Raw genomic sequence first — 15,631 nt, 5'->3', positions numbered from 1 at the left:
GTGCTGACTCATTGGTAACTCCACGTGAGTAAGCACAATGTTATCTTATTAACTAACAATTCAACTAGGAAAAAAGGGGAAACATTTAGATCCTTCCATGCAAAATGTTTTATTTTTACTAACACAGCAATTTATTGGTGTAATGTATGCAATGTATTAAAGCTAGTGAATCCGTTATTTGTAATTTTAGGATTTTTAACATGTTATTTTAGGGATTTTCCAGATTTTCAAAGGAGGAAAATAGAATTAAAAAAAAATGAAATGAGTCATATGATATTCATGCTCGTTTAATTTATTTTTATTTTTTTAATAAAAATCCTTTAAGAATGCATTTTTGGAACACTATACAATACAAGAACATACCTTGTTGTGAATTACTCAAAATAAAATCTACACCTGGAACAACGGCGTACACAAGAGACATAGAAACCCATTGTTCATGCCCAAAAAGTGCTATCTATAAGGTTTAGTCACAATATTGACCAAAAATTTGGAACATTTTACAAGCTGAGACTGATATCTTTAAGGATATATAAAGTTATAATGGAAAACAGCAGCACACCTAAATAAAAATGTAATAAAAATTAAAACAAAAAATCAGATTTCAGGCTAGCTGGAAGTTTGAGAACGTTAGAGACATTCAAAGGTATCTTTTCACATTCAGAACCTTAATGTAAATAGACAACCCTGAAATGAAAACTCCTTTGAATCAATCTATATGTTCTCCATGGGTTCAGTATGTCTTTGTGGGCTACTGTTCAGGTCTTATTTTGTGTATCCAATAAAAAAGTTACAAGAAAAAAAATGCAACTCTTTCCCTAGAGTTTCCTATGCAATCAACACCACCGAAGACCGGCAATGTTAATTTTTTTATAAATTAATAACTTACAAAAACATTACATTATTTACATTAGATAATAAACACACTGTTATAAACAGTAAATGATACGTGTTAGGGCTCAAGGCAGTGCAAGAAGACAACGGTGTCACTAAACAGATATCATGTATGGAATCGTAAAAGGAAAACAATTGTGAACATGCATTTTCAAACACACACTGACTCACACACACTGCCTTTGTACGCTTAGTTTTAAAGTAGTGGATGAACATACAAAAGCAGCTACATCTCTTTTGTGCAGAATCCGTACAGAGAAGAAAAAAAAAGAATTCAACATGTTTCTTTGTATAAAGCAGAAGTGAAATGACATGAAATGAGTTACCACGTGAACCTTACAGATGCTGGAAGGAGACATGAAATGCGTTGTCCCCTTGTAAATGTTCAGTTTCTCAATTACTGAATAATTGCAATAAAGTGAGATATATTGCCCATGAAAAAAGGAAGACTAGTTCTTTTTCAGAAAGAATCAAAATATACACGTTAATTATTCTTTGCTCCATTTACACTAAATATTGTGTAAGTAATAGGCATTTAAAAGACATGGAAGTGTTACAAAAAAGGCACACACGTCCTGAAACAAGTGGACAGGAATTCAACATATACCTACCAATTAATAATTTCTAGCATCTATCTTGGTTTAAAATGTCAAAAGCTTGCTGTATAAATTCTCTCAGTTTTGTGTCATTGTTTTGTACATACTGTTCACTGGCAAGTCAAACTGTTCCCAGAACACAACAATACATGTTGTTGTTTTTTCCCCCCCAGAAACAAAGTTGAACAATAACGTGCATCATTTGTAGGTTTCCTGAGCAATCATTCATTTCTCCATCTCTAACTAGGACTTCTTTGTCAAGTAACAGGAAATATCTGTTATCCAGTGCACTCATGGAGACCCAAGATCAAGGCTTGTCAAAACCGACAGCTTGCATGGTAACACATTGTTTTCAGTTCTCTTGTAGACATTCTCTATGTGTCTAAAGGTGACGTATCATCTGTTAGCATTTCTGTATATGCCTCTGGTGAATCTCCACTTCCATGATCAATAACATGAAGTGTTTTTGTACTACTATAATAACTCAATCCATTCCCTTCATTATCAGGTCCTTCAGGATGCTCTTCTTCAAGTGTGAGCTCAAAATGAAACTTTTCCGACAGTCCCTGACAGTCTTTGTCCTGCTCATCCAAAATTGGAGAAGGACTTTGAGGTATCATGCTTTGGTACCAGTTCCTATTGTCCTCCAATGTGTCCAGAATATCTTGAGCATCAGGCTGAACCAAATCTGCCCATGTTTCCCAGAGAGGATGGACAATGTAGTCAATGAATCCGACCTATAGATAGGAAGAAACAAAAAAACCCATAAGTTTCAAGTATATTTTATAGTTGAGAAGCAAATAGAATATTGGCTGTGATATTTGTTGGTTGGCTGTTATAAATATACAGAAAAAAAGATGTCTGTAGGCATAATAAGATTTTCTCCAGCGTTTAGAGAATAGATATCTACAGGACTCTTTTCAAAGCTAAAAAGAACAAAAAGTTGAATGACTGAGCTATTATCCAATAAATATTTGAAGAGCAGCAGAGTAAAAGTAAAAAAAAAACATTATTGAAACATGGGACTGAATTAATTCTGAAAAACAGGGGACTAAAGAGGTAATGTATTTTGGCTACAAAAAAGAAATAGCAAAACAAGCGGTCATAATCTTAAATTAGAGCGTAGCAGATTCAGGAAAAATGTGAGGAAGCATTTTTTTACAGAAAGGTTCTCATAAACGTTCAATAGAGGTGGTAAACACAGGGACTGTAAAATAATTAAAAAATGCCTGGGACATGCATAAGGCTATCCTAAGAAAACAGTAACATGTAATATGTGTAGTCTTGATGGGACATACATAAGGCTATACTAAGTAATAAGTAACATGTAATATGTGTAGACTTGGTGGTACATGCATAAGGCTATACTAAGTAATAAGTAACAGTAATATGTGTAGTCTTGATGGGACATACATAAGGCTATCCTAAGAAAACAGTAACATGTAATATGTGTAGTCTTGATGGGACATACATAAGGCTATCCTAAGAAAACAGTAACATGTAATATGTGTAGACTTGGTGGTACATGCATAAGGCTATACTAAGTAATAAGTAACATGTAATATGTGTAGACTTGATGGGACATGCATAAGGCTATCCTAAGGAAAAAGTTACATGTAATATGGGTAGACTTGATGGGATATACATAAGGCTATACTAAGTAATAAGTAACATATAATATGTGTAGACTTGATGGGACATACATAAGGCTATACTAAGTAATAAGTAACATGTAATATGTGTAGACTTGATGGGACATGCATAAGGCTATACTAAGTAATAAGTAACATGTAATATGTGTAGACTTGATGGGACATGCATAAGGCTATCCTAAGAAAACAGTAACAGTAATATGTGTAGACTTGGTGGTACATGCATAAGGCTATCCTAAGTAATAAGTAACAGTAATATGTGTAGACTTGATGGGACATGCATAAGGTTATACTAAGTAATAAGTAACATGTAATATGTGTAGACTTGATGGGACATGCATAAGGTTATACTAAGTAATAAGTAACATGTAATATGTGTAGACTTGATGGGAGATACATAAGGCTATACTAAGTAATAAGTAACAGTAATATGTGTAGACTTGATGGGACATGCATAAGGCTATCCTAAGTAATAAGTAACAGTAATATGTGTAGACTTGATGGGACATACATAAGGCTATACTAAGTAATAAGTAACATGTAATATGTGTAGACTTGATAGGACATACATACGGCTATCCTAAGTAATAAGTAATATGTAATATGTGTAGACTTGATAGGACATACATACGGCTATCCTAAGTAATAAGTAATATGTAATATGTGTAGACTTGATGGGACATACATACGGCTATCCTAAGTAATAAGTAATATGTAATATGTGTAGACTTGATGGGACATACATAAGGCTATACTAAGTAAACAGTAACATGTAATATGTGTAGACTTGATGGGACATGCATAAGGCTATACTAAGTAATAAGTAACATGTAATATGTGTAGACTTGATGTGACATACATAAGGCTATACTAAGTAATAAGTAACAGTAATATGTGTAGACTTGATGGTACATACATAAGGCTATACTATGTAATAAGTAACATGTAATATGTGTAGACTTGATGGGACATACATAAGGCTATACTAAGTAATAAGTAACATGTAATATGTGTAGACTTGATGGGACATACATACGGCTATACTAAGTAATAAGTAACATGTAATATGTGTAGACTTGATAGGACATGTATAAGGCTATACTAAGTAATAAGTAACATGTAATATGTGTAGACTTGATGGGACATGCATAAGGCTATCCTAAGTAATAAATAATATGTAATATGTGTAGACTTGGTGGTACATGCATAAGGCTATCCTAAGTAATAAGTAACAGTAATATGTGTAGACTTGATGTGACATACATAAGGTTATACTAAGTAATAAGTAACATGTAATATGTGTAGACTTGATGGGACATGCATAAGGCTATCCTAAGTAATAAATAATATGTAATATGTGTAGACTTGGTGGTACATGCATAAGGCTATCCTAAGTAATAAGTAACAGTAATATGTGTAGACTTGGGGGTACATGCATAAGGCTATCCTAAGTAATAAGTAACAGTAATATGTGTAGACTTGGTGGTACATGCATAAGGCTATCCTAAGTAATAAGTAACAGTAATATGTGTAGACTTGATGTGACATACATAAGGCTATACTAAGTAATAAGTAACATGTAATATGTGTAGACTTGATGGGACATACATAAGGCTATACTAAGTAATAAGTAACAGTAATGTGACATACATCAAGGCTAACCTAAGTAATAAATAATATGTAATATGTGTAGACTTGGTGGTACATGCATAAGGCTATCCTAAGTAATAAGTAACAGTAATATGTGTAGACTTGGTGGTACATGCATAAGGCTATCCTAAGTAATAAGTAACAGTAATATGTGTAGACTTGATGTGACATACATAAGGCTATACTAAGTAATAAGTAACATGTAATATGTGTAGACTTGATGGGACATGCATAAGGCTATCCTAAGGAAAAAGTAACATGTAATATGGGTAGACTTAATGGGACATACATAAGGTTATACTAAGTAATAAGTAACAGTAATATGTGTAGACTTGATGGGACATGCATAAGGCTATACTAAGTAATAAGTAACATGTAATATGTGTAGACTTGATGGGACATACATAAGGCTATCCTAAGTAATAAGTAACAGTAATATGTGTAGACTTGATGGGACATACATAAGGCTATCCTAAGTAATAAGTAACATGTAATATGTGTAGACTTGATAGGACATACATAAGGCTATCCTAAGTAATAAGTAACATGTAATATGTGTAGACTTGATGGGACATGCATAAGGTTATACTAAGTAATAAGTAACATGTAATATGTGTAGACTTGATAGGACATACATAAGGCTATCCTAAGGAAAAAGTAACATGTAATATGTGTAGACTTGATGTGACATGCATAAGGCTATACTAAGTAATAAGTAACATGTAATATGTGTAGACTTGGTGGTACATGCATAAGGCTATCATAAGTAATAAGTAACAGTAATATGTGTAGACTTGGTGGTACATGCATAAGGCTATACTAAGTAATAAGTAACAGTAATATGTGTAGACTTGATGGGACATGCATAAGGCTATACTAAGTAATAAGTAACATGTAATATGTGTAGACTTGATGTGACATACATAAGGCTATACTAAGTAATAAGTAACATGTAATATGTGTAGACTTGATGGGACATGCATAAGGCTATCCTAAGTAATAAGTAACATGTAATATGTGTAGACTTGATGGGACATACATAAGGCTATACTAAGTAATAAGTAACATGTAATATGTGTAGACTTGATGGGACATGCATAAGGCTATACTAAGTAATAAGTAACATGTAATATGTGTAGACTTGATGGGACATGCATAAGGCTATACTAAGTAATAAGTAACATGTAATATGTGTAGACTTGGTGGGACATACATAAGGCTATCCTAAGTAATAAGTAATATGTAATATGTGTAGACTTGATAGGACATACATAAGGCTATACTAAGTAATAAGTAATGTAATATGTGTAGACTTGATGGGACATACATAAGGCTATACTAAGTAATAAGTAATGTAATATGTGTAGATTTGATAGGACATGCATAAGGTTATACTAAGTAATAAGTAACATGTAATATGTGTAGACTTGATGGGACATACATAAGGCTATACTAAGTAATAAGTAATGTAATATGTGTAGATTTGATAGGACATGCATAAGGCTATACTAAGTAATAAGTGACAGTAATATGTTTAGACTTGATGGGACATACATAAGGCTATACTAAGTAATAAGTAACATGTAATATGTGTAGACTTGATGGGACATGCATAAGGCTATACTAAGTAATAAGTAACAGTAATATGTTTAGACTTGATGGGACATACATAAGGCTATACTAAGTAATAAGTAACATGTAATATGTGTAGACTTGATGGGACATGCATAAGGCTATACTAAGTAATAAGTAACATGTAATATGTGTAGACTTGATGTGACATACATAAGGCTATACTAAGTAATAAGTAACGTGTAATATGTGTAGACTTGATGGGACATGCATAAGGCTATACTAAGTAATAAGTAACATGTAATATGTGTAGACTTGATGTGACATACATAAGGCTATACTAAGTAATAAGTAACAGTAATATGTGTAGACTTGATGGGACATGCATAAGGTTATCCTAAAGAAACAGTAACATATAATATGTGTAGACTTGGTGGTACATGCATAAGGCTATACTAAGTAATAAGTAACAGTAATATGTGTAGACTTGATGGGACATACATACGGCTATACTAAGTAATAAGTAACAGTAATATGTGTAGACTTGATGGGAGATACATAAGGCTATACTAAGTAATAAGTAACAGTAATATGTGTAGACTTGATGGTACATACATAAGGCTATACTAAGTAATAAGTAACATGTAATATGTGTAGACTTGATAGGACATACATAAGGTTATACTAAGTAATAAGTAACATGTAATATGTGTAGACTTGATGGGACATGCATAAGGCTATACTAAGTAATAAGTAACATGTAATATGTGTAGTCTTGATGTGACATACATAAGGCCATACTAAGTAATAAGTAACATGTGATATGTGTAGACTTGATGGGACATACATACGGCTATACTAAGTAATAAGTAACAGTAATATGTGTAAACTTGATGGGACATGCATAAGGCTATACTAAGTAATAAGTAACAGTAATATGTGTAGACTTGATGGGACATACATAAGGCTATACTAAGTAATAAGTAACAGTAATATGTGTAGACTTGATGGGACATACATAAGGCTATACTAAGTAATAAGTAACAGTAATATGTGTAGACTTGATGGGACATACATAAGGCTATACTAAGTAATAAGTAACAGTAATATGTGTAGACTTGATGGGACATACATAAGGTTATACTAAGTAATAAGTAATATGTAATATGTGTAGACTTGATGGGACATACATACGGCTATACTAAGGAATAATTAACATGTAATATGTGTAGACTTGATGGGACATGCATAATGCTATACTAAGTAATAAGTAACATGTAATATGTGTAGACTTGATGGGACATGCATAATGCTATACTAAGTAATAAGTAGCATGTAATATGTGTAGGCTTGATGTGACATGCATAAGGCTATCCTAAGTAATAAGTAACATGTAATATGTGTAGACTTGATGGGAAGTGCATAAGGTTATACTAAGTAATAAGTAACATGTAATATGTGTAGACTTGATGGGACATGCATAAGGCTATACTAAGTAATAAGTAACATATAATATGTGTAGACTTGATGGGACATGCATAAGGCTATACTAAGTAATAAGTAACATATAATATGTGTAGACTTGATGGGACATACATAAGGCTATACTAAGTAAAAAGTAACATGTAATATGTGTAGACTTGATGGGACATACATAAGGCTATACTAAGTAATACGTAACATGTAATATGTGTAGACTTGATGGGACATGCATAAGGCTATACTAAGTAATAAGTAACATGTAATATGTGTAGACTTGATGGGACATGCATAAGGCTATACTAAGTAATAAGTAACATGTAATATGTGTAGACTTGATGCGACATACATAAGGCTATACTAAGTAATAAGTAACATGTAATATGTGTAGACTTAATGTGACATGCATAAGGCTATACTAAGTAATAAGTAACATGTAATATGTGTAGACTTGATGGGAGATACATAAGGCTATACTAAGTAATAAGTAACATGCAATATGTGTAGACTTGATGTGACATACATAAGGATATACTAAGTAATAAGTAACATGTAATATGTGTAGACTTGATGTGAGATACATAAGGCTATCCTAAGTAATATGTAATATGTGTAGACTTGATGGGACATGCATAAGGCTATACTAAGTAATAAGTGACATGTAATATATGTAGACTTGATGTGACATACATAAGGCTATACTAAGTAATATGTAATATATGTAGACTTGATGGGACATGCATAAGGTTATACTAAGTAATAAGTAACATGTAATATGTGTAGACTTGATGAGACATACATAAGGCTATACTAAGTAATAAGTAACATGTAATATGTGTAGACTTGATGGGATATGCATAAGGCTATACTAAGTAATAAGTAACATGTAATATGTGTAGACTTGATGGGACGTACATAAGGTTATACTAAGTAATAAGTAACATGTAATATGTGTAGACTTGATGGGAGATACATAAGGCTATACTAAGTAATAAGTAACATGTAATATGTGTAGACTTAATGGGACATGCATAAGGCTATCCTAAATAATAAGTAAAATGTAATATGTGTAGACTTGATGGGACATGCATAAGGCTATCCTAAGGAAAAAGTAACATGTAATATGTGTAGACTTGATGGAAGATACATAAGGCTATACTAAGTAATAAGTAACATGTAATATGTGTAGACTTGATGGGACATGCATAAGGTTATACTAAGTAATAAGTAACATGTAATATGTGTAGACTTGATGGGACATACATAAGGTTATACTAAGTAATAAGTAACATGTAATATGTGTAGACTTGATGGGACATACATAAGGTTATACTAAGTAATAAGTAACATGTAATATGTGTAGACTTGATGGGACATACATAAGGTTATACTAAGTAATAAGTAACATGTAATATGTGTAGACTTGATGGGACATGCATAAGGCTATCCTAAGTAATAAGTAACATGTAATATGTGTAGACTTGGTGGTACATGCATAAGGCTATCCTAAGGAAAAAGTAACATGTAATATGTGTAGACTTGATGGGACATACATAAGGCTATCCTAAGTAATAAGTAACATGTAATATGTGTAGACTTGATGGGACATACATAAGGCTATACTAAGTAATAAGTAACATGTAATATGTGTAGACTTGATGGGACATGCATAAGGCTATACTAAGTAATAAGTAACATGTAATATGTGTAGACTTGATGGGACATGCATAAGGCTATACTAAGTAATAAGTAACATGTAATATGTGTAGACTTGGTGGGACATACATAAGGCTATCCTAAGTAATAAGTAATATGTAATATGTGTAGACTTGATAGGACATACATAAGGCTATACTAAGTAATAAGTAATGTAATATGTGTAGACTTGATGGGACATACATAAGGCTATACTAAGTAATAAGTAATGTAATATGTGTAGATTTGATAGGACATGCATAAGGCTATACTAAGTAATAAGTAACAGTAATATGTTTAGACTTGATGGGACATACATAAGGCTATACTAAGTAATAAGTAACATGTAATATGTGTAGACTTGATGGGACATGCATAAGGCTATACTAAGTAATAAGTAACAGTAATATGTTTAGACTTGATGGGACATACATAAGGCTATACTAAGTAATAAGTAACATGTAATATGTGTAGACTTGATGGGACATGCATAAGGCTATACTAAGTAATAAGTAACATGTAATATGTGTAGACTTGATGTGACATACATAAGGCTATACTAAGTAATAAGTAACAGTAATATGTGTAGACTTGATGGGACATGCATAAGGTTATCCTAAAGAAACAGTAACATGTAATATGTGTAGACTTGGTGGTACATGCATAAGGCTATACTAAGTAATAAGTAACAGTAATATGTGTAGACTTGATGGGACATACATACGGCTATACTAAGTAATAAGTAACAGTAATATGTGTAGACTTGATGGGAGATACATAAGGCTATACTAAGTAATAAGTAACAGTAATATGTGTAGACTTGATGGTACATACATAAGGCTATACTAAGTAATAAGTAACATGTAATATGTGTAGACTTGATGGGACATACATAAGGCTATACTAAGTAATAAGTAGCATGTAATATGTGTAGACTTGATGGGACATGCATAAGGCTATACTAAGTAATAAGTAACATGTAATATGTGTAGTCTTGATGTGACATACATAAGGCCATACTAAGTAATAAGTAACATGTGATATGTGTAGACTTGATGGGACATACATACGGCTATACTAAGTAATAAGTAACAGTAATATGTGTAAACTTGATGGGACATGCATAAGGCTATACTAAGTAATAAGTAACAGTAATATGTGTAGACTTGATGGGACATACATAAGGCTATACTAAGTAATAAGTAACAGTAATATGTGTAGACTTGATGGGACATACATAAGGCTATACTAAGTAATAAGTAACATGTAATATGTGTAGACTTGATGGGACATACATACGGCTATACTAAGGAATAATTAACATGTAATATGTGTAGACTTGATGGGACATGCATAATGCTATACTAAGTAATAAGTAACATGTAATATGTGTAGACTTGATGGGACATGCATAATGCTATACTAAGTAATAAGTAACATGTAATATGTGTAGACTTGATGGGACATGCATAAGGCTATACTAAGTAATACGTAACATGTAATATGTGTAGACTTGATGGGACATACATAAGGTTATACTAAGTAATAAGTAACGTAATATGTGTAGACTTGATGGGACATGCATAAGGCTATACTAAGTAATAAGTAACATATAATATGTGTAGACTTGATGGGACATGCATAAGGCTATACTAAGTAATAAGTAACATATAATATGTGTAGACTTGATGGGACATACATAAGGTTATACTAAGTAATAAGTAACATGTAATATGTGTAGACTTGATGGGACATGCATAAGGCTATACTAAGTAATAAGTAACATATAATATGTGTAGACTTGATGGGACATGCATAAGGCTATACTAAGTAATACGTAACATGTAATATGTGTAGACTTGATGGGACATGCATAAGGCTATACTAAGTAATAAGTAACATGTAATATGTGTAGACTTGATGGGACATGCATAAGGCTATACTAAGTAATAAGTAACATGTAATATGTGTAGACTTGATGCGACATACATAAGGCTATACTAAGTAATAAGTAACATGTAATATGTGTAGACTTAATGTGACATGCATAAGGCTATACTAAGTAATAAGTAACATGTAATATGTGTAGACTTGATGGGAGATACATAAGGCTATACTAAGTAATAAGTAACATGCAATATGTGTAGACTTGATGTGACATACATAAGGATATACTAAGTAATAAGTAACATGTAATATGTGTAGACTTGATGTGAGATACATAAGGCTATCCTAAGTAATATGTAATATGTGTAGACTTGATGGGACATGCATAAGGCTATACTAAGTAATAAGTGACATGTAATATATGTAGACTTGATGTGACATACATAAGGCTATACTAAGTAATATGTAATATATGTAGACTTGATGGGACATGCATAAGGTTATACTAAGTAATAAGTAACATGTTATATGTGTAGACTTGATGGGACATGTATAAAGCTATACTGAGTAATAAGTAACATGTAATATGTGTAGACTTGATGAGACATACATAAGGCTATACTAACTAATAAGTAACATGTAATATGTGTAGACTTGATGGGATATGCATAAGGCTATACTAAGTAATGAGGAACATGTAATATGTGTAGACTTGATGGGACGTACATAAGGTTATACTAAGTAATAAGTAACATGTAATATGTGTAGACTTGATGGGAGATACATAAGGCTATACTAAGTAATAAGTAACATGTAATATGTGTAGACTTAATGGGACATGCATAAGGCTATCCTAAATAATAAGTAAAATGTAATATGTGTAGACTTGATGGGACATGCATAAGGCTATCCTAAGGAAAAAGTAACATGTAATATGTGTAGACTTGATGGAAGATACATAAGGCTATACTAAGTAATAAGTAACATGTAATATGTGTAGACTTGATGGGACATGCATAAGGTTATACTAAGTAATACGTAACATGTAATATGTGTAGACTTGATGGGACATGCATAAGGCTATACTAAGTAATAAGTAACATGTAATATGTGTAGACTTGATGGGACATACATAAGGCTATACTAAGTAATAAGTAACATGTAATATGTGTAGACTTGATGGGACATACATAAGGTTATACTAAGTAATAAGTAACATGTAATATGTGTAGACTTGATGGGACATACATAAGGCTATACTAAGTAATAAGTAACATGTAATATGTGTAGACTTGATGGGACATACATAAGGTTATACTAAGTAATAAGTAACATGTAATATGTGTAGACTTGATGGGACATGCATAAGGCTATCCTAAGTAATAAGTAACATGTAATATGTGTAGACTTGGTGGTACATGCATAAGGCTATCCTAAGGAAAAAGTAACATGTAATATGTGTAGACTTGATGGGACATACATAAGGCTATCCTAAGTAATAAGTAACATGTAATATGTGTAGACTTGATGGGACATGCATAAGGCTATACTAAGTAATAAGTAACATGCAATATGTGTAGACTTGATAGGACATACATAAGGTTATACTAAGTAATAAGTAACATGTAATATGTGTAGACTTGATGGGACATGCATAAGGCTATACTAAGTAATAAGTAACAGTAATATGTGTAGACTTGATGGGACATGCATACGGCTATACTAAGTAATAAGTAACAGTAATATGTATAGACTTGATGGTACATGCATAAGGCTATACTAAGTAATAAGTAACATGTAATATGTGTAGACTTGATGGGACATGCATAAGGCTATACTAAGTAATAAGTAACATGTAATATGTATAGACTTGATGGTACATACATAAGGCTATACTAAGTAATAAGTAACATGTAATATGTGTAGACTTGATGGTACATACATAAGGCTATACTAAGTAATAAGTAACATGTGATATGTGTAGTCTTGATGGGACATACATAAGGCTATACTAAGTAATAAGTAACATGTAATATGTGTAGACTTGATGGTACATACATAAGGCTATACTAAGTAATAAGTAACATGTGATATGTGTAGTCTTGATGGGACATGCATAAGGCTATCCTAAGTAATAAGTAACATGTGATATGTGTAGACTTGATGGGACATGCATAAGGCTATACTAAGTAATAAGTAACATGTAATATGTGTAGACTTGATAGGACATACATAAGGCTATACTAAGTAATAAGTAACATGTAATATGTGTAGAATTGATGGGACATACATAAGGCTATACTAAGTAATAAGTAACATGTAATATGTGTAGACTTGATAGGACATGCATAAGGCTATACTAAGTAATAAGTAACATGTAATATGTGTAGACTTGATGGGACATGCATAAGGCTATACTAAGTAATAAGTAACATGTAATATGTGTAGACTTGATAGGACATGCATAAGGTTATACTAAGTAATAAGTAACATGTAATATGTGTAGACTTGAGGGGACATACATAAGGATATACTAAGTAATAAGTAACATGTAATATGTGTAGACTTGATGGGACATACATAAGGTTATACTAAGTAATAAGTAACATGTAATATGTGTAGACTTGATGGGACATACATAAGGTTATACTAAGTAATAAGTAACATGTAATATGTGTAGACTTGATGGGACGTACATAAGGTTATACTAAGTAATACGTAACATGTAATATGTGTAGACTTGATGGGACATGCATAAGGCTATACTAAGTAATAAGTAACATGTAATATGTGTAGACTTGATGGGACATACATAAGGCTATACTAAGTAATAAGTAACATGTAATATGTGTAGACTTGATGGGACATACATAAGGTTATACTAAGTAATAAGTAACATGTAATATGTGTAGACTTGATGGGACATACATAAGGCTATACTAAGTAATAAGTAACATGTAATATGTGTAGACTTGATGGGACATACATAAGGTTATACTAAGTAATAAGTAACATGCAATATGTGTAGACTTGATGGGACATGCATAAGGATATCCTAAGGAAACAGTAACATGTAATATATGTAGACTTGATGGGACATACATAAGGTTATACTAAGTAATAAGTAATATGTGTAGACTTGATAGGACATGCATAAGGCTATCCTAAGTAATAAGTAACATGCAATATGTGTAGACTTGATGGGACATGCATAAGACTATCCTAATTAATAAGTAACATGTAATATGTGTAGACTTGATGGGAAGTGCATAAGGTTATACTAAGTATTAAGTAATATGTAATATGTGTAGACTTAATGGGACATGCATAAGGCTATACTAAGTAATAAGTAACATTTAATATGTGTAGACTTGATGGGACATGCATAAGGCTATACTAAGTAATAAGTAACATGTAATATGTGTAGACTTGATGGGAAAAGCATAAGGATATCCTAAAGAAACAGTAACATGTAATATATGTAGACTTGATGGGACATGCATAAGGCAATCCTAAGTAAACAGTAACATGTAATATGTGTAGACTTGGTGGTACATGCATAAGGCTATACTAAGTAATAAGTAAAATGTAATATGTGTAGTCTTGATGGGACATGCATAAGGCTATTCTAAGTAATAAGTGACATGTAATATGTGTAGACTTGATAGGACATGCATAAGGCTATCCTAAGTATATGTAATATGTGTAGACTTGATGGGACATGCATAAGGCTATCCTAAGTAATATGTAATATGTGTAGACTTGATGGGACATGCATAAGGCTATACTAAGTAATAAGTAACATGTAATATGTGTAGACTTGATGGGACATACATAAGGCTATCTTAAGTAATAAGTAACATGTAATATGTGTAGACTTGGTGGTACATGCATAAGGATATCCTAAAGGAAACAGTAACATGTAATATGTGTAGACTTGATGGGACATACATAAGGCTATACTAAGTAATACGTAACATGTAATATGTGTAGACCTGATGGGACATACATAATGCTATCCTAAGTAATAAGTAACATGTAATATGTGTATACTTGATGGGACATACATAAGGTTATACTAAGTAATAAGTAACATGTAATATGTGTAGACTTGATGGGACATACATAAGGCTATACTAAGTAATAAGTAACATGTAATATGTGTAGACTTGATGGTACATACATAAGGCTATACTAAGTAATAAG

The 15,631-nt window shown here is 32.1% G+C and overlaps 1 protein-coding gene across 1 annotated transcript in view; it reads right to left on the bottom strand.

Moving 5' to 3' along the window:
• Positions 1 to 276: 276 nt before the first annotated feature.
• PDE4B (phosphodiesterase 4B) overlaps positions 277 to 15,631 on the bottom strand; it is a 1,313,049-nt gene continuing 1,297,694 nt past the window's right edge. The window contains exon 15 of the mRNA XM_053693688.1: positions 277 to 2,227. Within this exon, the coding sequence (XP_053549663.1) occupies positions 1,865 to 2,227 (363 nt within the window). The 3' untranslated portion in view covers positions 277 to 1,864. The remainder of the gene's footprint in view (positions 2,228 to 15,631) is intronic.

Source organism: Bombina bombina, chromosome 10 (genome assembly GCF_027579735.1).
Source record: "Bombina bombina isolate aBomBom1 chromosome 10, aBomBom1.pri, whole genome shotgun sequence".
Lineage (NCBI taxonomy): Eukaryota > Metazoa > Chordata > Amphibia > Anura > Bombinatoridae > Bombina > Bombina bombina.
This window is presented reverse-complemented; position numbering and strand designations above follow the sequence as displayed.